Raw genomic sequence first — 25,099 nt, 5'->3', positions numbered from 1 at the left:
TACAACAAAGTGACCTTGAAATGCCTGAATTAATTATCCACAGAGCAGTTAGTTCTGTAAATGCAGGTCAGTTGTGTACAAAGATCTCCAAGCAGAAACACTGTAGTTTTTTTTTCTTTCTTCGAACTTTCTTCATACTTTTTTTTTTTTTTTTGCTGTTTTTGTTTTCGGTGGTTTTCAGTGATACCATTTGCTTATTACTTGTCAACATTTGAAAAACATCCATTGGAATTTAACTCATTGTCACCCTCCTATAGAAACGGCAGACACGAATAAACGATAACAGTTCATATTAGAAAGAAAAAAAAACTTAAAATGTTTGCAGCTCTCGATTGCACCAAAAAGAAAAAGAGACACTGCCAGTGAATTCAGAATTTCACCATCGACACTATCAACTTTCTTCATAGACCGAGCAAAAAAAGAAGAAAAATCCTGGGTTTCAAATGTATGTGAACTGCTGCATTGAAGATGCAGAAAAAGCAGTTTTTATCTGGTTCAGTGATGCTCGTTCAAGAAACATTCCTATTAATGCGCCACTCATTCAAGAAAAGGTGAGGTTTCTAAACTCTCTTGGGACCTCCCCTAAGTGGACAACATGGCGAAGAGTGTCCCAAAGTGCGATCACCGTGTCTGTGGAAGACTGTTTATCTGTTGCCGGGGCAACAGCAGGCTCACAGCTTTGGGGCAGCTTGGCACTGAAGCAAACAGAAAAGATCTCGATGGGTGATGCAAGGAACATTGTAACTGCAGGGAACAGGATTACTTGGCCACTAACCTGGTCACAACCCTATCTGACTGCTGTGTCTGTTTATAGGAGAGTGGCAGATCATGCTACAATAAATAACTATGCTGTTCCTGTTTCAAGCTGAATAAAACTGATTTTGCTAAAGTACTGTGACTCAGCGTCGTATTTTGGGGTGTAAGACAGAGACTTATAGCGTGCCCACAGTCTTTTCGGATTTCCTTTGTCTGGCGCTTCACTGCAGTGCTGTGAGCCTCCCGTTGCCCTGCCTCGGCAACGGACAAACAATCTTCCACATATGTAGCAATCGTGCTTCAGGATGCACTTCAGCATGTCGTTCATGTTGGGTGGGGGGGCATCCCAAAAGAGTTCAGAAACCTCACAATATGAAGAAGAAGAAAGGGATGATTCAGCTTCTGATTGATAACTGTGTGTCCACAACATGCTTCCACATTTGAATAATGTTCACGTTGAATTCCTCATACCCAATTGCACAGCAGTGTTTCAGCCATTGGGTTTGGGCATCATTCGCACCATGAAAGTGTATTATCACAAGGAAATGCTGAGAAGAATTCTTGTCAGCATAACTTGTAGACAGGAGAAGATTAAAATTAACGCAAAAGAAGCTATTGAAATGATTGCAGATGCCTGGGTGCAAGTGAAAGAAAGCACTATAGTGACAAATACAGAACATCATTACAACAAAAAATTTTTTAGGTCCCGGGCAGTTCATTGTAATGGAATTTTACCTGTATTTCTTTTGTTATGGGTATGAAACAAAGTGGGAACATTATCTTTCTCCTAAGTCCAATAGGTGAGTTGTCCATTTTTCTGAACCCGTTTGTTCTAGCACAAAGTCAATGGAATGGGAGTCAAAAATTACAACATTTTTGGTGTTTTTGATTAAATCCTATGGTGTAAATTTATGGTACTTGTAAAAGTTAGCTTTTTTTCAGTTTTATTCTCTCAGTCACGTTTACTCTCTCCCTCCCCCCTTCCTGATCTGACCCTAACTAACAGCGCCAGTATAAATTCACAACCGATCTGACAATGTTCGTTTTAAATAAAATTGTGATTTCTTCAAAATGTCACATATATTTGTCTCTTTTTTTTCCCCCGGTGCTGCACTGACATCATGCACCACAAGGCATGAGCTTATTCAGTGCGAGCAGGAACACGTGGGTGGCTGGTTGCTGTATGCTACAACATGCTTGACCTGGCGGCGATAAATGCACATGTACTGTGCAAGGCATGCATGGGTCCACTGAGAAAAGAAGAGCGTTCCTTGCTCACCTTGCAGAGGAACTTTGTCGTCGCTTCTTACAAGAAAAGGCGATGGAAAAAGAAAATATAACTGAATAAAAAAAAAAATTCAAGAGACAATGAGATACAAATAAGGCAGATTCCCCAGCGTTTGTGTGTCAGCTTTTATCCCTCCAATTCAGAGAATTTCCAGTTCCATTGTCTCAAAATACCACTCACATCTACAGTTATCCCAAGTTTCAAACAAAAACTAACAGCGTCGGATCTGAGGTTTGGGGGTGGGTGTATCGTGATCGTGACTGAGAGAATAAAAGTGGAAAAAAAAAAACCCCGCTAAATTTTACAAGTACTATAAATTTACACTGGCTGTTACAGATGCAAATCAAATGTATGTTTTTATTGTATAATATTAACAATAAGAGCTGCTCACTACTCAAAATGGCAAATATGCATGGGAGCTGGTTTCAAATTCGTGTCCTCTGGATTACAAATCAGCAGTTCTTACCATTGTCGACATTTTGTCATTTATTACTAAAACATGAAAAACATTTCTGTTTTAATGATGTGTTTACATAGATTGTTGTAGACACAGAACACACATGCAAGGCATTCGTTCAAATAACGGTCTATTATTTCCCCTCTAAAAGTCCAGCACTTCACTCCAAGATAATCAAGTCTCAATTTGGGAGAACTTTTTGCCTTTTCTGGGGTGGTGGGAGGGTTAGTTTGAGTATAGCAGGCTGCTTGTGTTGTTCGAGACATTTACAACACAAAAGAAACTGATGGAGAGGTGCAAAGGGATTTAAGGTGGGCCAGATTTACAAGTATTTTCGTAGGCTTTGGTAATTCTACTGTTAAAAGCATTTCCTTATGTACAAATGGCTGTACATGTTTTCTATAGGAGTTGACGGTTGGGGGTTGCATTGTGTTCACTGGGTGCCTAGGCTAATTATGCTGGTCTTATGAAGAAAGTGGACTTGCGAACATGCTCTAGCAATGGAAGTTGTTTGTATGTAGGAGACTTAGCGTTTCTTTAGCCTTCTGTAAATACAGTTAAGTTTACTCCATGATTCTGTTGCTTGGAAAACCAACTTTAGCAGCAACAACCTGAAGGAATTGTTCCCTATACAAGTTTCTTGAAGGAATGTTGCCCCACTGCTCCCAATTATACTGCTTCAGTTTGTTAATATTTGAGGACACTTATTTATGCATCACTCTAGTAAGGTCATCCCATAGCAACTATTTGGCTTACATCTGGATTTGCTCATGCAAGAACTTTTGATTATTTCCTGTTCCAGTTATTCAATTTTATATTTACAGGTGTGCTTAGGATTATTCTGCTGCTGTAGGATTCAGTCTTCCTGTAGGATTTATGTCCTTCCATTTTCTTCTTAATGAGAATAAGGCATCCATCTCTATATCACCGCCACTTTAAAACTGTGCCTGGCAGCTCCTGTGCTGATACACTGAGGTAGCCAAAAATTTTGATGTGATTAACAACTAAAAAAGCCTCACTTTACTCTTCTCTGTCAAGAAGAACTGTTACAAAAGCCTTGTGGTTTGTTTTTTTAAAGGTAGAAAATCAAGAAGGTTAACATTTGCCATTTCTGACAATGCCTATAAATCCCCCAATGTAGCATTTATTTGAGCACTGCACATTCTAATTTTTGAGGGAGATTTTGGAGTTACGTGCCCCAAATAATTAGCAAATGTCTTGAAAGTTCTCTATTTGTAAATAATACTCTTCACTGAAGAACTGCGGATTTTGAATTGGAAATGTCTCTCTCTGTTTTTACAGACAGATGAAGGTCTTTCACACTGCAGTGGCAGGAATCCTTGATCATCAACTCACTACACAGCATTTGGCACTTCAAGCCAAAAGGCTGTGGGTTCAATCCTGCTTCTGACACTATGTGACCTTGTACAAGATACCTCAGCTGTCTGCGCTCCAATTGAAAAATCAAAAGAAATGTAACCAAATGTATCTCAAATTTTACAAGTTGCCTTAGATATTAAGTCATTTCTTTTCTCAATCTGGAGAAGTCTAATTTGTAATGCTTCTTCTGGCAATTTTACCCTTTAGCTCTGACAGATCTTGGAAACTGTCAGCTGAAAGTTTAATATGGTAAAGATTTCTTAAAATGTGTAATTATTTTTACAGAGAACAATCTAGATTCTACAGCATTAAAAAAAACTCACAGCGTTGGTTTTCAAACAATCTTACCTCTGAAAGAAATAGCATGTGGCTGCTAACACAGAAAGTAAACAAAAGTAAATTTACTTACCTCTTTTTTATATAGTCTACTATGGAATCCACAGGATTTTGAGGCCAGGATTTCACTTGTGCAGTGAAACCACGATGATAAATATGAAAGCAATCGCTGTCTTTATGAAACAACTTGTATGCCTCAAGGCTAGAGGAAGTATAAAGCTGTTCATTTATAAATCTGAATCTTGCAGATTCTAAACGCTGTTCCATTTGGGTGCGCAGTAATTTTGAGCGATTTACTGTCATTTCATTAGGGTCTGTCTTGGATTGTTTGATGAAAGTATTATGGTTATCATTATCTACATTCTCAAGATTATTGCTTACTGGTGAGCTCATTTTTGATGATGCATCATGCATACTTAGGATTCTTTGAAGTCTCTGTGCTTTTTTATTTTTTGACAGTATTCTTTTACTAACAGAAACAACTTTGGTATGATTAGTACTCTTCGTTTTTGTTTTTTCCTGATTTTGTTTACTATTTTCTTCTTTACTTTTAATATTCTTGTTTCTTGTTGTGGATTCCTCTTCAGTATCCTTTGGTCTGTGGTATGGAATAACACTTTTGACATCTTTTATAGCTGATCCCAATTGGTTTGTTTCCGTGTTATTCTGGGGAAAAATAGGTAATGTACCAGGTAGTTTTACACTTCTAGATACCATCCCCAGTTTATGTCCATTTTCATTATTTCTTTTTTTTCTCTTATTTTTTATTCCATTGATCATATCTCTCCTCTGAACAATTTCTTGCTTCCTCATTTGATACTGTGTTGGTGAGCTAACATCTTCATGTGGACCTTCAATTCCCAAGTCTTCATGTTTATTAAATAGTCTCTCTTCTACAATGGTGCCTAGAAAAAATAATTAATGTGATATGTTAAAATAAATTTTCCAATTCTTTTAAAAGGCATTAAAGACAGAAGAACAATATACTCATTACTAACTACCACTGAAGGTTAAACTTCTCATTTTATTAATTATAATAAATAAACAAAGAAAGAATATTAATGCTTGAGAAAAAGAGCAAGAGGAAACTTTTAACCCTTTCTAAAAGACTAAATTAGAAATATAACATATTTGTTTACATTTTTAAATTAATTCTCTTGAAAATTCACATCTAAGATATCATTATTTTTGTGGTGATCAGGTTGTTTCATTTCATTAGGACAGTAGTACAACACCAAGGAGGTAATAATAAATTAAATAAAATAAATTCAAAATCTATGCCAATTGGGATAGTAGAACAGTGTTTCTATTTTCTATTTTGTGAATGTGAGGGCAGAATGACAGTGCCTGATCCATACCCCTTGTGTTAATATAAGCCTACCCCAGCACAAGGTTTCATTACTTTCACATTTACCCAAACACAAGCAGTGATAGCTGTTGCTTTTTAAACAGTGCTTAGGGTGCAAAAGTCTTTCTTGAACTCCTACTTGATCACAATCATTTTACTTTTTTGACATGAAGGAAATACTTGCATCAAGGTGAACTTTCGCAGGACTGAATTCACCAGGTGCATTACAAACTAGTTTCACTATATGTGTCAACATCTGATGACCAATTTAGATTGTCATCACTATAGTTTAACTCAACTAATGGTTCCCTTTTGGTTTGTTCTAAAACTGGCTTTACTGTTTTTCATTCATATGCCATTGTGTTTTGCTTATATGCCATTGAGCAGTCTGATCACTCATGTAAAAAACCTTGAAAACAGCAAAACAAAGACTATTATACACAAGTTCAAAAAAGGATTAATGTAAAACTGTCAAGTCTGAATACATAAAGGAAGGTTTAAAGTTGGGCCAAACATAAAAAAATAAAAAATAAAAAGGAGGGACAGATTGGGAAAATAAACTTCCAGGAGTTTCTGTGGAGCTTTAAATTAAAATTAAATTAACTCATCTGTTACTTATTCTTTAGTACTATTTAACCAGATAACAATAAAAATATACATCTTACAATAGCAAATGTTATAAACCTAACATACTGGTTCACTGACAAACCACACTTTAAATAATTGTTTAACAGCGTGGCTTTTAAAGGGTTTGCTTAATTGGAAATATCATGAATTTTCTTGGAATTCACTAATTCACCAGTACCTATAATAATGTTTAAATTGTTATATTTAGCATGGTTTTAAGCAATGTTCTTTAGTTAATGGACGGATTAATAAATGTCAGAGAATAAACTTGGAATGTGCACCTACTAAGATAAACTAGGTAGTTTGTGATATTCAACTGTTTATAACCCCTATGCTGAAATTTCCTCCAACCCCATGATAACAAACATGACTTTTTTTTTGTTATACGGAGTGGATTTCCATCTCTTCCACAAATTAAAATTCAAGCCTCATATTGTATGTTTATATTAATGAATTCCAATAATTGTTTCCTTAAATGAAAGGTAACTGCTTGATTGATATCAGTACTTTAAAACAGTTATAATTTGTATAATTTATGTATTTGAATACAGAAAAAGGCACAATAATTTCCACTTTTTTCCATGGTATTTAAAGGTATTGAATATGTTAAAATTCCAAGATTCTTCCACACCTGATATTGGTATCGCATACAAAAATTCTGGTATCATGACATTCCCTAGTCACAACCCTATGTCAAACTCAACAATAAATTTACAGGTTTATAATTATTGTAGGATAAAGTGGGTACTAGCAGAATGTGTAGGCTTTCATGGCATACCAGGCCTGTTCAGAAAGCAGATTTAACAGGGATGCCGGAATCCAGCTGCACCTTCTCCGACTGGCATTCCAAACTATGTGAATGAACTCTAGCTTGTTCCAGAATCTGCCTGGACTTGTGAAAATAAAAGGTATAAATTAGAGGTGAACTGACATCTATCCAGAGGCCCCTCTGTAGCCATCTTGAGGCGCAAAATGGACACGGCTGCAACAACCGTGCTAAAAGCATTAGTCCCAAGTGTCACTTGGGCAACTGTACAGATGCGTCTTGTGTAAGCGTCAGAACCGAGAATCACTCAGGCTGTAAAAGTGCTGTCAGCACAAGTCCCGAGCATTACTCGGGCAACAGTGTCATTGTGTCTTCACCTCTCACCTGTAAGTGTGATCTGTGGCCCTGCCCAGCTCCCTACTTTAATTTTGTCGATTTGAATGCATGTAACTGCTCAATACTGATTACTTGCAACACCAAATTGGTTGGATTAGCTCGTTAAGCCTTGAACCTCATAGACAGGTGTGTCCAATCATGAGAAAAAGTATTTAAGGTTGTCAACTGCAAGTTGTGCATCCCTTTGACTCTCCTCTGAAGAGTGACAGCATGGGATCCTCAAAGCAACTCTCAAAAGATCTGAAAACAAAGATTGTTTAGTATCATGGTTTAGGGGAAGGCTACAAAGAGCTATCTCAGAGGTTTAAAACTATCGGTTTCAACTGTAAGGAATGTAATCAGGAAATGGAAGGCCACAGGCACAGTTGCTGTTAAACTCAGGTCTGGCAGGCCAAGAAAAATACAGGAGCGGTATATGCGCAGGATTGTGAGAATGGTTACAGACAACCCACAGATCACCCCCAAAGACCTGCAAGAACATCTTACTGCAGATGGTGTATCTGTACATCGTTCTACAATTCAGTGCAATTTGCACAAAGAACATCTGTATGGCAGGGTGATGAGAAAGAAGCCCTTTCTACACTCGTGCCACAAACAGAGTCACTTGTTGTATGCAAATGCTCATATAGACAAGCCAGATTCATTTTGGAACAAAGTGCTTTGGACTGATGAGACAAAAATTGAGTTATCTGGTCATAACAAAAAGCGCTTTGCATGGCGGAAGAAGAACACCGCATTCCAAGAAAAACACCTGCTACCTACTGTCAAATTTGGTGAAGGTTCCATCATGCTGTGGGGCTGTGTGGCTAGTTCAGGGACTGGGGCCCTTGTTAAAGTCGAGGGTCAGATGAATTCAACCCAATATCAACAAATTCTTCATGATAATGTTCAAGTATCAGTCACAAAGTTGAAGTTACGCAGGGGTTGGATATTCCAACAAGACAATGACCCAACATGCAGTTCGAAATCTACAAAGACATTCATGCAGAGGGAGAAGTACAATGTTCTGGAATGGCTGTCACAGTCCTCTGACTTGAATATCATCGAAAATCTATGGGATGATTTGAAGAAGGCTGTCCATGCTCGGCAGCCATCAAATTTAACTGAACTGGAGAGATTTTGTATGGAAGAATGGTCAAAAATACCTCCAGACACTATTTGCAAAGGGAGGCTCAACTAAGTACTGATGTAATATCTCTGTTGGGGTGCCCAAATTTATGCACCTGTCTCATTTTGTTATGATGCATATTGCATATTTTCTGTTGATCCAATAAAAATTAATGTTACTGCTAAAATACTACTGTTTCCATAAGGCATGTCATATATTAAAAGGACATTGCTACTTTGAAAGCTCAGGAAATGATAAACAAAAATCCAAAGAATTAAGAGGGCTTCCCAAACTTTTTCACATGACTGCAATATTTCACATGATGGATAACTCGCAAAAACAAATGGAATATTCAAGCAAATTATTAAAATAAAAACCGATCTAAATCCATTAATATATATATATATATATATATATATATATATATATATATATATATATATATATATATATATACTGCTCAAAAGAATTAAAGGAACACTTTTAATCAGAGTATAGCATAAAGTCAATGAAACTTATGGGATATTAATCTGGTCAGTTAAGTAGCAGAGGGGTTGTTAATCAGTTTCAGCTGCTGTGGTGTTAATGAAATTAACAACAGATGCACTAGAGGGGCAACAATGAGATGACCCCAAAACAGGAATGGTTTAACAGGTGGAGGCCACTGACATTTTTCCTCCTCATCTTTTCTGACTGTTTCTTCACTAGTTTTGCATTTGGCTACAGTCAGTGTCACTACTGGTAGCACGAGGTGATACCTGGACCCTACAGAGGTTGCACAGGTAGTCCAACTTCTCCAGGATGGCACATCAATATGTGTCATTGCCAGAAGGTTTGCTGTGTCTCCTGCACAGTCTCAAGGGCATGGAGGAGATTCTAGGAGACAAGCAGTTACTCTAGGAGAGCTGGAGAGGGCCATAGAAGGTCCATAACCCATCAGCAGGACCAGTATCTGCTCCTTTGGGCAAGGAGGAACAGGATGAGCACTGCCAGAGCCCTACAAAATGACCTCCAGCAGGCCACTGGTGTGAATGTCTCTGACCAAACAATCAGAAACAGACTTCATGAGGGTTGCCTGAGGGCCCAAATGGCTACTGCCCTGTGCTCACTGCACAGCACCGGGAGCTCAATTGGCATTTGCCATAGAATACCAGAATTGGCAGGTCCACCACTGGCGTCCTGTGCTTTTCACAGATGAGAGCAGGTTCACCCTGAGTATATGTGAAAGGCGTGAAAGGGTCAGGAGAAGCCGTGGAGAATATTATGCTGCCTGTAACATCGTTTAGCATGACTGGTTTGGTGGTGGGTCAGTGATGATCTTGGAGGCATATCCATGGAGCGACTCACAGACCTCTACAGGCTAGACAACGGCATCTTGACTGCCATTAGGTATCAGGATGAAATCCTTGGACCCATTGTCAGACCCTACGCTGGTGCAGTAGGTCCTGGTTTCCTCCTAATGCACGACAATGCCCGGCCTCATGTGGCAAAAGTATGCAGGCAGTACCTGGAGGATGAAGGAATTGAAACAATTGAATGGCCTTCACGATCCCCTGACTTAAACCCAATAGAACATCTGTGGGACATTATGTTTGGTCCATTAGGCGCCAGGTTGCTCCTCAGACTGTACAACAGCTCAGGGATGCCCTCATACAGATCTGGGAGGAAATGCCACAAGACACCATCCGTCGTCTCATTAGGAGCATGCCCGACGTTGTCAAGCATGCATACAAGCTCGTGGGGCCACACAAGATACTGAAAAGCATTTTGAGTAGCAGAAATTAAGTTTTTGAAAAATGGACTAGCCTGCCACATCTTCATTTCACTCTGATTTTAGGGTGTCTACACAATTGAGCCCTCTGTAGGCAGAAAACTTTTATTTCCATTAAAAGACTTGGCATCCTTTTGTTCCTAAGACATTGCCCTGTCGTTATTTGTATAGATATCCAACTTCATATTGAGATCTGATGTATCTAATGTGTTTCTTTAAAGTGTTCCTTTAATTTTTGTGAGCAGTGTATATATATATATATATATATATATATATATATATATATATATATATATATATATACATACAGTGGTGTGAAAAACTATTAGCCCCTTCCTGATTTCTTATTCTTTTGCATGTTTGTCACACAAAATGTTTCTGATCATCAAACACATTTAACCATTAGTCAAATATAACACAAGTAAACACAAAATGCAGTTTTTAAATGATGGTTTTTATTATTTAGGGAGAAAAAAAATCCAAACCTACATGGCCCTGTGTGAAAAAGTAATTGCCCCCTTGTTTATAAAATAACCTAACTGTGGTGTATCACACCTGAGTTCAATTTCCGTAGCCACCCCAGGCCTGATTACTGCCACACCTGTTTCAATCAAGAAATCACTTAAATAGGAGCTGCCTGACACAGAGAAGTAGACCAAAAGCACCTCAAAAGCTAGACATCATGCCAAGATCCAAAGAAATTCAGGAACAAAGGAGAACAGAAGTAATTGAGATCTATCAGTCTGGTAAAGGTTATAAAGCCATTTCTAAAGCTTTGGGACTCCAGCGAACCACAGTGAGAGCCATTATCCACAAATGGCAAAAACATGGAACAGTGGTGAACCTTCACAGGAGTGGCCGGCCGACCAAAATTACCCCAAGAGCGTAGAGATGACTCATCCGAGAGGTCACAAAAGACCCCAGGACAACGCGTCTAAAGAACTGCAGGCCTCACTTGCCTCAATTAAGGTCAGTGTTCACGACTCCACCATAAGAAAGAGACTGGGCAAAACGGCCTGCATGGCAGATTTCCAAGACGCAAACCACTGTTAAGCAAAAAGAACATTAGGGCTCATCTCAATTTTGCTAAGAAACATCTCAATGATTGCCAAGACTTTTGGGGAAATACCTTGTGGACTGATGAGACAAAAGTTGAACTTTTTGGAAGGCAAATGTCCCGTTACATCTGGCGTAAAAGGAACACAGCATTTCAGAAAAGAACATCATACCAACAGTAAAATATGGTGGTGGTAGTGTGATGGTCTGGGGTTGTTTTGCTGCTTCAGGACCTGGAAGGCTTGCTGTGATAGACGGAACCATGAATTCTACTGTCTACCAAAAAATCCTGAAGGAGAATGTCCGGCCATCTGTTCGTCAACTCAAGCTGAAGCGATCTTGGGTGCTGCAACAGGACAATGACCCAAAACACACCAGCAAATCCACCTCTGAATGGCTGAAGAAAAACAAAATGAAGACTTTGGAGTGGCCTAGTCAAAGTCCTGGCCTGAATCCAATTGAGATGCTATGGCATGACCTTAAAAAGGCGGTTCATGCTAGAAAACCCTCAAATAAAGCTGAATTACAACACTTCTGCAAAGATGAGTGGGCCAAAATTCCTCCAGAGTGCTGTAAAAGACTCATTGCAAGTTATCGCAAACGCTTGATTGCAGTTATTGCTGCTAAGGGTGGCCCAACCAGTTATTAGGTTCAGGGGCAATTACTTTTCACACAGGGCCATGTAGGTTTGGATTTTTTTCTCCTAAATAATAAAACCATCATTTAAAAACTGCATTTTGTGTTTACTTGTGTTATATTTGACTAATGGTTAAATGTGTTTGATGATCAGAAACATTTTGTGTGACAAACATGCAAAAGAATAAGAAATCAGGAAGGGGGCAAATAGATTTTCACACCACTGTATATATATATATACAAACACACACATAGTGCATCCAGAAAGTATTCACAGCGCATTACTTTTTCCACATTTTGTTATGTTACAGCCTTATTCCAAAATGGATTAAATTCATTTTTTTCCTCAGAATTCTACACACAACACCCCATAATGACAATGTGAAAAATATTACTTGAGGTTTTTGCAAATTTATTAAAAATAGTAACGGCATGATAACGTGCAGTAAATACACTTGACTTGAGCATTCCTAGTTTTCATCCTCTTTCTCTGTCTGGCATTCGTTTGCTCAGAGGTTGATGTGTTTACTGCTTCCTGAGCAGCTGTTCTTTTCTCGACCCTAGCAACCTGCTGCTTCTCTTCTTTCGTCTGCATCTTTTCGCGTTAAAACTGATTAAGTTAGTTTTTGTGTTGCAATTACTTAGTACGTTTTCTTTAATTTTTCAATCTTCCTCAAGAATGATTAGCGAAGGTGGTAGAGAATATAAATGGCGCCCATACGCATGTGCCGCACGGCCGTCCTGCTGCGCGCTCCTGAGAGTTGATTCTACAATAAAATAAAATAAAAATAAAAAGAGTAATAAAAATCATCACCCCGAAAGCGGATAGTAGACGTCACATAATGTATGTGTACCACATTTCAAGTCAATAGGTGAAACAGTTTGCGAGCTACAGGCGATTTCAAATCCTGGACAGACAAATGAACAGCCACGGTAGTGTATTATACAAGATATATATATATCTGATATATGAACCATAAACTTATTTGTAATGTATGCTGTAGAATTAATATAATGGAAAATGAGCATTGAAGTAATTTCAAAATGGTAAAATTGATACCTATCAATATCTCAATACTTTTTGACAACCCTACTGACAATATCAATCTTTAAAATATTATACCTAGGCACGAACCTCCTGCAGTGTTTGACAATTCTGTCCATACTTAATGAAAAAGCTTTTAAGGGGAAAAATTTTGTTCACTACATGAGCGGTATTTCTGATCATCTTATCAATGAAAAATAGCACAGCAACACAGAAACCTTTTTCAACAGTTGTGACGGTCTCATTTGCACCTGTCTATTCATCATGAATAACTTGTTTAAAAAAAAAAATCTAAAAATAATGGGGGAAAAATGGCCACAAATTTGGTACATATTAAAGGAAAAAATCTATGTGAGTAACCAGATATGGTACAATGAAAATACAGACAAGACAAAGATGTGTGTGCCGTTATCAGCAAGGACTGACTTCTAAGTAAGCAGTTGGTCTGAAACAAAATCCCACAGTCACTCTGGTTCTCCAGTACTGAACATGAAGACCCCAGGATTGGGCAAATGTAATGGGCTTTTGATGCAGGACTTATTCTTCAAACATGGGGTATAGAAGCTTTTGTTAAGTAAGTAGATTTTAATTTTTTCTCTTTCTTTCTAATTTGGAGACTTGACAATATAGTTATTATGAATATATACAAGCATTATTCAGTCATGACTTTATGCTTGATAAAATTGGTTAAAAATAAACAAATATTGGTTATAAACAAACATTAAAAAAGGAAATTATAACTAGTTCAAATACAGCAATTCATCAGTGTCACCTACTTGCATTTCTGATCAAGTTCTTTTCACAATAAGTGGTCATTTTCTTTAGACAGACAGAAACACTGCTCTTCTTTCTTTTCTCAGCCTTCCACGTTTCCTTAGCAGTCTGAAGGACGCTGTCAAATGAGGCTTGGTCAGCTACAGTGGATAATTTTTTCTTCCTTGCCAATTCTTGTTTCTGCATCTATTAAAAAGAAATATCTGTGTTTAAACAAAGTCATTTCAGTTTGAATGGTAATTAAAAAAAATTGCAACAGAATACACTACTTCTACATCCTCATAATAAAACCTGGTCATAAACATAGAACAAGCAACATACAATATCCAAGACTGAAGGAATTACTTATGTGTCTGAATGGAAAAGGAACCAAAATTATAAAGCTACTAAATATTAAACATTAAACTTCAAGTTTTATTTTGAAAAAGGGATCAACAAAAGATGCAATCTTGTACATCTGTGTGAGCATATTTTGTTTAAAATATCTATCTATCTATCTAAATACAAGTCAGTTATGATTTTAAGCTAGGGGAAAAATTGGGAGAAAAATAGTAAATAAAGAGCAGTAAAGTAATATAAACGATGCAGTTTAACCAAAAATAAATAAAATAACTGTGGATTTGTTTAGTATTGTCATTATTTTTGTCAGTTAGGAATAAACAGGGACTGTTACATAACAGGTTTAAAAAATTAATTATTTGATCTCGTCTGTTGTAGAAGATGAAGATCGCTCTGCTGGCAGTGGTATTTATTTTACCCCCTTTTTTATTTTTGAGATATCCTGTATTTCCTTAGCCCAGGAGGAACATCTTGTATTAAAACAAGAGAAAGAACCCAAGGGGACAGAAATACCTTAAAGACAAGGTAAAAGCAGCTAAAAATCCAAAGTCTAATCCAGTCTCAAGTTCAGGTTCACAATATGGCCTACCATAAATTGAGCTTGAGTAGACAGGTAAAGGAATGTATCAGCTAGGACCCCACAATACAGCATTCATTCAGGCTGACAGCAAAGGTGAGAGCAAAAAAGTGGGGAGGCAGGCATGCAGGAATGAATGAAAATTTGATACTTTCGAGTGCCACATCTGAACTAGGCAGGGCCAGGTCATCTGCATCAACCCCTTCCAAAACACCCTGCAGGTCACAAACATCAACTGTCCCTGGATACGTAACCCTGCATTCTGTGCATGAAAAAGACTTAGATGAACATATGTTCTCCAGAGTAAAAGGAACTTATTACCACACTTGGGATAGATAAAGGGCATCCATATGGATATAAAGGGAATACACATAAATTGTAGCTGAATTATTTCCCAAAATAAGAGGACTTTAAATCCTGGATCAAATGCCTCAAAGCCAAGATTTCGTTAACTACGGCAAAAAGAAAATTTGGTGTTGTTTCTCTGACACAAAGAAGAGCTTATATTCAAAAACTGCCAAACATGTACTTTCCCAGGTATCTCTTTTAACTGCTGCAAAACGAACTGCATTAGATTACAAACTGTCCTCACACACTCAGCAGCAGTATCTGTCTAACCAAACATTGAACTTATTATGCTGGAATGTCAAAGGCCTCAGTCATGAACTAAAGACAAAAAAAAGTTATTTTCCCCACCACATGTCTAAAGGCTAACACAGTATTATTACATGAGGCTCAATTAATAATAAAGGACCAGTTTTGACTGCAAAGAGATAGGACTAGCCCAATGTTTCACTCCAGCTATATAAAGAAAACCAGAGATGAGAAAATTTTAATTCATAAACAAATCTCATTTGTAGCATTAGATGTAGTATCTGATCCTGAAGGATGCTAAGACATGGTAATGGCTAATTTATTCAATTCTAAAATAATATTGATAAATATAATGTGGATGATTGAGATTTTATCCAAAACATACTTTCATAAATTCCCAACATGAGTGTTCCTAAAATTATAATGGTTGAAGATTTTAACCTCCTTAGGGTTGCATTTTATTCCAAAAAACTTAAAAAGCATTGCTTTTTTTGGGCATGAAGAATTACATTTTTATTAATTCTCAAAAGTACAACAACGAGTCAAATAATAATAATGATGAATAAAAATAATTTGAAATGAACAAAAATAATAACAGTAATAATAATACTACTATTAATGATGCCAAAACAGTACATAATCTCAAAACAAGTACTTTGTGGTAAATCTTAAAGCACGGTGAAAGACACAATCCAGTGTCATAGTCGGGACAATAATAGAGTATTTATTTTTGGATTTTCTTTCTGGATTTATCAGTTTTAGAACAGCACACTGCATAGGTAAGAGTTAGGTTGGTTTTGTTCTGTTAGATGTATATAATTGAAATATTTCTACCAAGAAGATGCTCTGGACTGTGCTGCAATGGGGTGGGTCAACTGTGTATCTTCTGCAGTAGGGTGGACGGTAGATGTGTGGCAATGATCTATTCTATGAGCTGGCATGTAAAGTTTGCCAGCTTCTAGTTTGTCTAAGACGAATGCATTCCAAATGCAATGTTCTACCAGATGACAAAGTATCTTTTTGTAATATCTTTTGTTGCCCCCAACGGGATAAAATGTCAACACTCGATCTGCGTGATCTATGCCGGCCATCGTGCTATTGTAGTCGACCACAGCACAAGGGTTCGTAACCTGCTTGTTACCTTTTGCTTGTACAGTGACTGTAGCTTCATTACGTACAGTAAGAAGAGAAACATCATTCTTGTCCTTCAATTTTTACCAAGCTACTAATGCACCTCGCTATAATTTAGCTCTGCCAAAGTCTTCAGGCATGCCATGACGGTTGGGACGCACTGTTCCATATGCGTCAGTCTTTCTTTGCAGCAAGATGTCAAATAGCTTCACCGCAGTATAAAAATTGTCCATGGTTACAAAGTAACCTTGATCCAGCTGAGTATCTATCAAAGTCAGCACCAATGACACAGCAACTCCGTACTGATTGCATCTCAGATCAAACATTGTCCCTTTCCCTGTGTACAGAACCGAATTCCGGATGTATCCTGTTTTAGATACACAAATCTCATAAAACTTTACAGTATGCCAGATCTTGATCATTTTGACGAGATGTACTGTATCCATGACAGCCTGCCTCTATCAGACAAAAGACTTTCATTGATTCTGACTACACAGTTCGGAATGTAAATGCTCCAAAATTTTGCTACAATGGGCTAGTATACCTCCCAAATTTTTTCAGTGTGGGTATTGGATGGGTATTCTTATCAAAGTCTTCATTGTTGGTAAAGTGCAGATATTTCATAATTAGTGAAAAACCTACACTCAGACATAGTTTCTCCAAAGAACAGTGTTGCCAAAATTTTTTCCTTGGACCAGTACCATCTCTGTTCAGGTTTCACTATAAGTCCTTGCAATATCAATAAGCATAAAAATTCCCTGATATCATTAGCAGTTACTGGATCCCATTTGTTTGAACGGGAAAACAGCTTAGCTGTATGGTTATTTGCCCAACACAGTTCAGCGTAACCATTTGTCTCAACAACAATTCTGCCGATCATGTTATAATCCAGGAATAAATTTAAGTGAGTGGATCTTGGCTATCAACGGCCACTTTTATTCCTGGCTGCCGCACAAAATCAAAAAAAGGTGGTGCTGGTTTATTTGAAGCAGGGTCAACAGACAGCCGGACTTGAGGGTCAATTTTGGATTCATCACAATCACTCTCGGGCTCACTGTGCATTTCAGTTTCACCACCCGAGGACAGATTCACTTCCTCATCACTGCTGATGAGAAGCTCCTCAACAACCTTACTTGTATCTCTAGCAACAGTGTGAAACACCTGGGCTACTGAAAAACGTTTCTTACGAGATGTCATTATCACGAAGAGGGTTACTGATCACCCGTCTATAACGTTTCCCTGTGTAATGTTCGGGACTTATGCGGACAGCACTTTTACAGCCCAAATGACTCTCAGTTGTAACATTTACGCAAGATGCATCTGTACAGTTCCCCAAAAGACACTCGGGACTAATGTTTTTAGCACGGTTTTTGCAGCCTAAGTATCTCACAGGTCTAATGCTAAGGAGGTTAATAACATTTAATCATGTCAAACGCTGGATGGCTAATAACCTTAGCTGTAGGCCCTCCTATTCCCATCAGTAGCCTTAGAAATAACCTTGACCATTTGTCCCCAATATTGAAACACATATAACAAACCTAGGGGTGATTTATGGATTCTTCTCCCTGCTTCAACAGACAGATAAATACTGTAGTCACGCACAGTTTCTATCAAGTCGGAAACATAGCTAAAAATCAAATCTTTTTCCATGCTTTTGTCTCCAATATGATGGATTAATGTCATTTTCTCTACTTTGGTCAGCTGGGCCTCCCTAGCTCTTCTTCAGTTAGTTCAAAATGCTGCTGCCATGATGTTAACAGGTTCACAAAAGAGGGAACATATTACTCCTATCTTGGAGACTCTTCATTGGCTGCCTGTTAGGTTGAGAATATTGTAAAGTGCTCCCTTTGTTTTTTAAGCAATAAATATCTGATTCCTCTGTATAATTCAGATCCCTTCATCCAACATTCTTCCTCCTGTGATCATCTTCTCAATATTTTATCAGTGCCACGTTTTCTATTTTTTTCTACTGAGCTTTTTCAGTGGCTGTTCCAAAACTCTGGAATGAGTTACCCGTGTTCATTAGAACTTCCATGGTGTCTACATTTAAATTCTGACTGTAAAAAACTCACATTTTTTTCTTGGGCTTTTAAAGATACAGAATAATGAATTTTTGTTATGGTCTGGCTTAGGAGTAATTTTATCTTATTCTTTGGGGTTTGGAGACCTATTTTGTATTGTCTTTATTAGTTTAGCTTGATTTTGTGCTTATGCTGCAGTTTTAGTTCTATCTGCTATTTGCTGTTTTTAGATGTGCTTTATAAATAGCTTTGATTTCATTTTGATAAATTCACACCCGGATAGATCACCAACTACAGTGACAATAACATCTAATGCTACAAAGACAATCACACAGTTCGTAATGGATGATAACTTATCAGACTCATGAAGCTTCTTAAATTCATGTTCAAGAGAATACTCCTTCTCACCAATATATCAAAACTACACAAGAATTGATTGTTTCTTCATCAATAATTTATTGCCCACTATCTATCTACAGTATTTATCAAATCTAAGTATGACTCTATTGTTATTTCTGATCAGGCTCCTCTGATCTCAGTGCTTGAATCATTATGCCCTACACTCTTATCTAGTGTCTGATCTGTTGTTAGCAGATGTTAACTTTACAGAACTTCTCAAAACATTTTTTTTCTTTAGAGACCAATCCATCCTCAGAGGTTTCTTCATAAATATTTTCGGAAAGACTGAGGAAGTTTTTATGAGGACAGATTATTTAATCTCTCTCTCAAAACATAAGATATCAAGAAGGTGTCAAAGTTAATTATTGAGATATCTACTGTAGAATAGATCATGAATATGCCATGTCTCCAAAAGAGGCACTTTACAGAAAAGGACAAGCTCTATAATCAGAATTCTTCCTTTGTGAGGTTTTTGTTTTTCATATTTTATATATATATATATATATATATGTATTTCTTTTATTCTCTGATGTTTTTTCTAGATTGATTTTGAAGCTATTTCTTATGTAATTGTATCTGCTTGATTGTATACTAATTTACTTTCTTGAAAGAAATTTAAAAAAAGAACATTGCTAACACAGAAAAGTACATCTGTAGAATAAATTATAGCCAAGTAATCAAACCTTAACAGTTATATGATTGTAGGGTGGCACATACGGATTTTTCTTGTTTAGTTTCTGTACAATGTAATATTATGTTGTGGAATACTGCCTGAACTGATGCTTTTCAATTTAATGTTGGGTTTTGTGCTTATACTTGCTGCTTGAAGAAATGTGCGTAACTAATTTTTTCAAAAGTCAACAAACTTGTAGAAGTGAGAAGACCCTACTGGTGACTTTCATTTACATGGATATTGCCACTGCTTTGTTTAATGATTAGTGTTTAGTGCACTATGCCACTGTGCTTTTAAAATCTAGACCCCAGGTGGACTAACAATAAGTATTTTTCAATTCATTGTAAGGAATAATAATGCTAATAGGCTAACTTGATTTGGCAAATAAAATAAATGAAAATACAGTTTTTGTCAATGTACCACCATGACTGAACACCTAGTTCATGAGTCTAACAAAAAGGGATACACAATATTTTAAAGTTTTAGTTTTTATTTAGTTTTTTATTTTCACCAGTTCTCTTTTAGTTTTTGCTACAATTTATCAGTTTTGTTTGACTAATTTCAAGTCTAAAACACAAGTTTTCTAGAGTTGTCAAATTGGACACAATTCATGCCTTTCAACCTAATACATACAACTGTGACAAACTCAATTTTCTTACGATAATGTGACATATTAGGGCTTCCAGTACAATCATGAGATGCAAGAATCAAGTGCACTGCATGCTCTGTCATTTGTCACTTTAACCAGCAATAAGTTTAAGCAAATGGCTATTTAATTCTAAAAATGCTTTCACTTTCACGATTACCAGAAACACTCTTATAGTTATTTTTGATACTTGCTGATGCTGATTATGTCATCTATCCATTTCCAAATGTTTAAAGTGTATTCTTTCAAAAAGTTCTTATTTTTTGAAATACTGTTGAAGTCACTACTTAAACTTTGGTAAAAACAGTAATGACAAAAATGTAACGTTTTTCTGTGACTAAAAAGTGCATTTCTACAAACATTTCTGGATCAAATAATGAACATATGTTGTAACAACTCAGACCATTCATTTAATAAGCAACATATGAAAGCTATTAAACTCCCTTTGAGCCTAAATCTGGCAGATATTGTTTAACACATGTTGGAATAAAAACATTTTGGCAATTAAGATTGGCTAATAATGATTCTACTTGAGCTTGACTAACCCACTAATGGACCAGGTAGTATGTTTTTAGCAGGTCCTATTTGATGTTTGGTAAAGCTGCACTAACAATTAACAGGTCACACATGTTTTCATCAATGAAATACCCAGAATAAGTAACTGAAAATAGATGAGGCTTTGGTATTCGCTCTAGATGGGAAAACTGACTGATAAATGAAAATGTCCAATGAAATCACCAGAATACACTAGCTGCATTGAGGGGTACTTTCATATACTCACAAATCAATGTTCTTTTCTAAGCTAAAATTATAACAATATAGTTTTAATAACTATACCTTCAAATGTGCGTGAAAATGTAAATTACGTCCCTTCTAGTGGATAGGACAAAAAGGGCACAATACAAAAGAAAAGTGACAAAGGCTTCCTCCTTCTTCCGGCTGCTCCCGTTAGGTGTTGCCACAGCGGATCATCTTTTTCCATACAGTATCTTCCTGGCCTCTGCATCTTGCTCTGTTACACCCAACACCTGCATGTTCTCTCTGACCATATCCATAAACCTTCTTAGGACTTCCTCTTTTCTTCTTGCCTGGCAGTTCTATCTTTAACATCCTTTTCCCAATTAACCCAGCATCTCTCCTCTGCACATGTCCAAACCAACGCAATCTCACCTATCTGACTTTGTCTCCCAACTGTCCAACCTGAGCAGACTTTCTAATGTACTCATGTCTAATCCTGTCCATTCTTGTCATACCCAATGCAAATCTTAGCATCTTTAACTCTGCCACCTCCAGCAGGGTCTCCAGTCCATATAACATAGCTGGTCTCGCTACCGTCCTATAGATCTTCCCTTTCACTCTTGCTGATGACCGTCTGTAACAAATTACTCTTGACACACTTTTCCACCCATGCCACCCTGCCTGCACTCTTCACCTCTTTAACACAATCCCTGTTACTCTGTACTGTTGATCCTTAGTATTTAACACTAGAATTACCAGAGCCTACGAAAAAACTCGTAATTCCGTCCCACCTTAAACTGCTTCCTAAATCCCTTCACACCTCTTCGCCAGCGCCCTTTGTTCTCTAAATGTGCTGATAAAGAGAAGCCGGCTATTCCATCCCCCCACCAATTTAGAACGTGCATGAACTTCTCTCAGCTCATGCCTTGATTGAGTATCTGGGAGTGAAGTGGAGTTTTAGAGTGGAAATAATAGATCGTTGTTTGGAACACACGCATTTCATGTCTGTTCCGTTTCTACAGTAATCTGTGTAAACGCATTGTTAAAACAGAAACGTTTTTTTATATTCTAGTAGTAGATGACAAAATGTAGGCATAAACTATATAATGTATGAAGCCTGAAGTCCAAATAGCAAAGAAACATTTTCACAAGAATAACACAATTGCACTTTTATTCAAACATATAACTGCAGAAACAAAAAGCCGCCTTAACATGCGACATTGACACCAGTTTACTGTAACTGACTCCGTGGCTCAATAGACTCAGCCCCTGCTTGGGAATCAAGGGGTCGCGGGTTCGATCCTGCGCCCCTCCGTTTTGAGAAGTAAACTGCTCTTATTCTTACTGTTTTAGGATAAAAGCATACAATTGATTTCAGTCTGTAACAGCCGGTGCAATTTATGATCCATGTAAAGGTTAGCTTTTTTTTTTATTCACTTTTCACTCTCTCAGTCGCGTTCAGAATCAATCCATACAACCCCATCTGACACGGCTGTTTTCACTAAAGACGCGCTATAGCTCTGCAGTGTACCACGATGCATACTAACGCACAATCACCCCGGTTCTGACACACTAACGCTAGCGAAGCTGCCTTCTTCGTATCTCACCGTCACAGGAACATATATTGGTGTAAGAAAGTACACTGTCAGGTGCTCATTCAGTGTGATAGAAATCATAGCACAGAGAGGTGTGTGCACTGCAACAATTACACATGTCGTAAATGTAGGAAGGACGGTCCTTGGGTGTGTGGGAACTGTTAATATTTGAATGTGATGATTTCATATAGCACGGAATGAAAATCAGCACTTCTTAGCATTGCACCATGCAAGCTGTCATATCAATCGCCTACTGTAACTTGCTTTCTTTTTCTTCGGTTATACAGGTAGTCTTGCACTTGTTTTGTTTGCGAAATGAAGTGTCTGCGTGCACTTTTCGTGGCATTACACGTGTATTTTTTGAGCATGCACGTTTGAGCAGTATAAAAGTATTGAAAAGTATAACAAAACAACGGGCAGATGGGGAGTGTCTGATGATTGCATATAGCGCCGAACTTACTGCTCTTTACTATTCTCTCCTCTGCGTGCCCTGGTGTACAAAAGAAACAGAATACAGACGCGCTATAGCTCTGCAGTGTACCATGATGCATACTAACGCCCCCCCACCCGGTTCTGACACACAGACGCTGGCGAAGCTGCCTTCTTCGTATCTCACCGTCACTTGATTTTCTTTTTATTCAGTTTTATTGAGTGTTCCTGCCAGTCCCGCATGTTGCTGTATGCTGGATATGTTCATATGTATTGTCTCTTTCTTTCAGGTGTGTAATAGAAACCACAGCATAGAGAGAAGTGTGTACACTACTTCTTACAGGAAAAGGCGATGGAAAAAGTGCACTTGAATAAAAGTGCACTTTTGTTATACTTTTACACCAATATATGTTCCTGTGTTTGAACGACACGGGCAGATGGGGAGTGTCTGATGATTGCATATAGCGCCGAAGTTACTGGTCTTTACCATTCTTTCCTCTGCATGTCCTGTAGTACAAAAGAAAAAGCATACAGCAACATGCGGGGACTGGCAGGAACACTCAATAAAACGAAAATCAAGTGATGGTGAGATACGAAGAAGGCAGCTTCGCCAGCGTTTGTGTGTCAGAACCGGGGTTTGGGGGTGATTGTGCGTTAGTATGCATCGTGGTACACTGCAGAGCTATAGCGCGTCTTTAGTGAAAACAGCCGTGTCAGATGGGGTTGTATGGATTGATTCTGAACGCGACTGAGAGAGTGAAAAGTGAATAAAAAAAAAAAGCTAACCTTTACATGGATCATAAATTGCACCGGCTGTTACAGACTGAAATCAAATGTATGCTTTTATCCTAAAACAGTAAGAATAAGAGCAGTTTTCTTCTCAAAACGGAGGGGCGCAGGATCGAACCCGCGACCCTTTGATTACCAAGCGGGGGCTGAGTCTATTGAGCCACGGAGTCAGTTACAGTAAACTGGTGTCAATGTCGCATGTTAAGGCCTTTTGTTTCTGCAGTTATATGTTTGAATAAAAGTGCAATTGTGTTATTCTTGTGAAAATGTTTCTTTGCTATTTGGACTTCAGGCTTCATACATTATATAGTTTATGCCTACATTTTGTCATCTACTACTAGAATATAAATAAACGTTTCTGTTTTAACAATGTGTTTACACAGATTACTGTAGAAACGGAACAGACATGAAATGCGTGTGTTCCAAACAACGATCTATTATTTCCACTCTAAAACTCCACTTCACTCCCAGATACTCAATCAAGGCCTGAGCTGAGAGAAGTTCGTGCACGTTCTAAATTGGTGGGGGGATGGAATAGCCGGCTGCTCTGAGCTTCTCTTTATCAGCACATTTAGAAAACAAAGGGCGCTGGCGGAGAGGTGTGAAGGGATTTAAGAAGCAGTTTAAGGGGGGACGGAATTACGAGTTTTTTCGTAGGCTCTGGTAATTCTAGTGTTAAACTCATCCACCTTTGCCAACTCTACTGCTTGCATCCTCATTATTCCACTGACTTCCCTCTCATCTACACACGTATTGTGCCTTGTTCCTACTGATCTTCGTTCCTCTCCTCTTTAGAGCGTACCGCTACCTCTCCATTGTCTCCTCAACCTGCTCCCTACTCTCGCTACAGATCACAATGTCATAGGCAAACATCATAGTCTATGGGGACTCCTGACTATTCTTGTCTGTCAACCTGTCCATCACCACTGCAAATAAGAAAGGGCTCAGAGCCCTGCTGAATGCATCGGTCAGTCCTACCGCAGACCACACCATGGTCACATTTCCCTCAGACATATCCTGTACAACTCTTACATACTTCTCTGCCACTCCCCACTTCCTCATACAACTCCTCTCAAGGCACCATGTCATATGCTTTCTCCAGGTCCACAAAAAAACAATGCAACTCCTTCTGGCCTTCTTAATACTTCTCCATCAACTCCCTCAGAGCAAACACAGCATCTGTTGTGCTCTTCCTTTGCATAAAACCATAATGCTGCTCACTAATTATCACCTCCCTTCTTAACCTAGCTTCAACTACTCTTTCCCATAACTTTATTCTGTGGATTATCAATATTAACCCCCTGTAGTTACTACAGCTCTGCACATCCTCTTTATTTTCCAACCCCAAAACTCCATTGCCATCTCTCCTAAACACCTTTTATGCTTCCACAGGTATGTCATCTGGAACAACGGCCTTTCTATTC

General features: G+C 37.9%; 1 protein-coding gene across 1 annotated transcript in view; it reads right to left on the bottom strand.

Annotated features, from left to right (window-relative positions):
• rrp8 (ribosomal RNA processing 8) overlaps positions 1-25,099 on the bottom strand; it is a 66,312-nt gene that overhangs the window by 26,173 nt on the left and 15,040 nt on the right. Inside the window, exons 3-4 of the mRNA XM_039744933.1 lie at positions 13,747-13,930; positions 4,291-5,122 (exon numbers count right to left, since the gene is read on the bottom strand). Coding sequence (XP_039600867.1) covers positions 4,291-5,122; positions 13,747-13,930 — 1,016 coding nt within the window. The remainder of the gene's footprint in view (positions 1-4,290; positions 5,123-13,746; positions 13,931-25,099) is intronic.

Source organism: Polypterus senegalus, chromosome 2 (assembly GCF_016835505.1).
Source record: "Polypterus senegalus isolate Bchr_013 chromosome 2, ASM1683550v1, whole genome shotgun sequence".
Taxonomy (NCBI): Eukaryota; Metazoa; Chordata; class Cladistia; order Polypteriformes; family Polypteridae; genus Polypterus; species Polypterus senegalus.
This window is presented reverse-complemented; position numbering and strand designations above follow the sequence as displayed.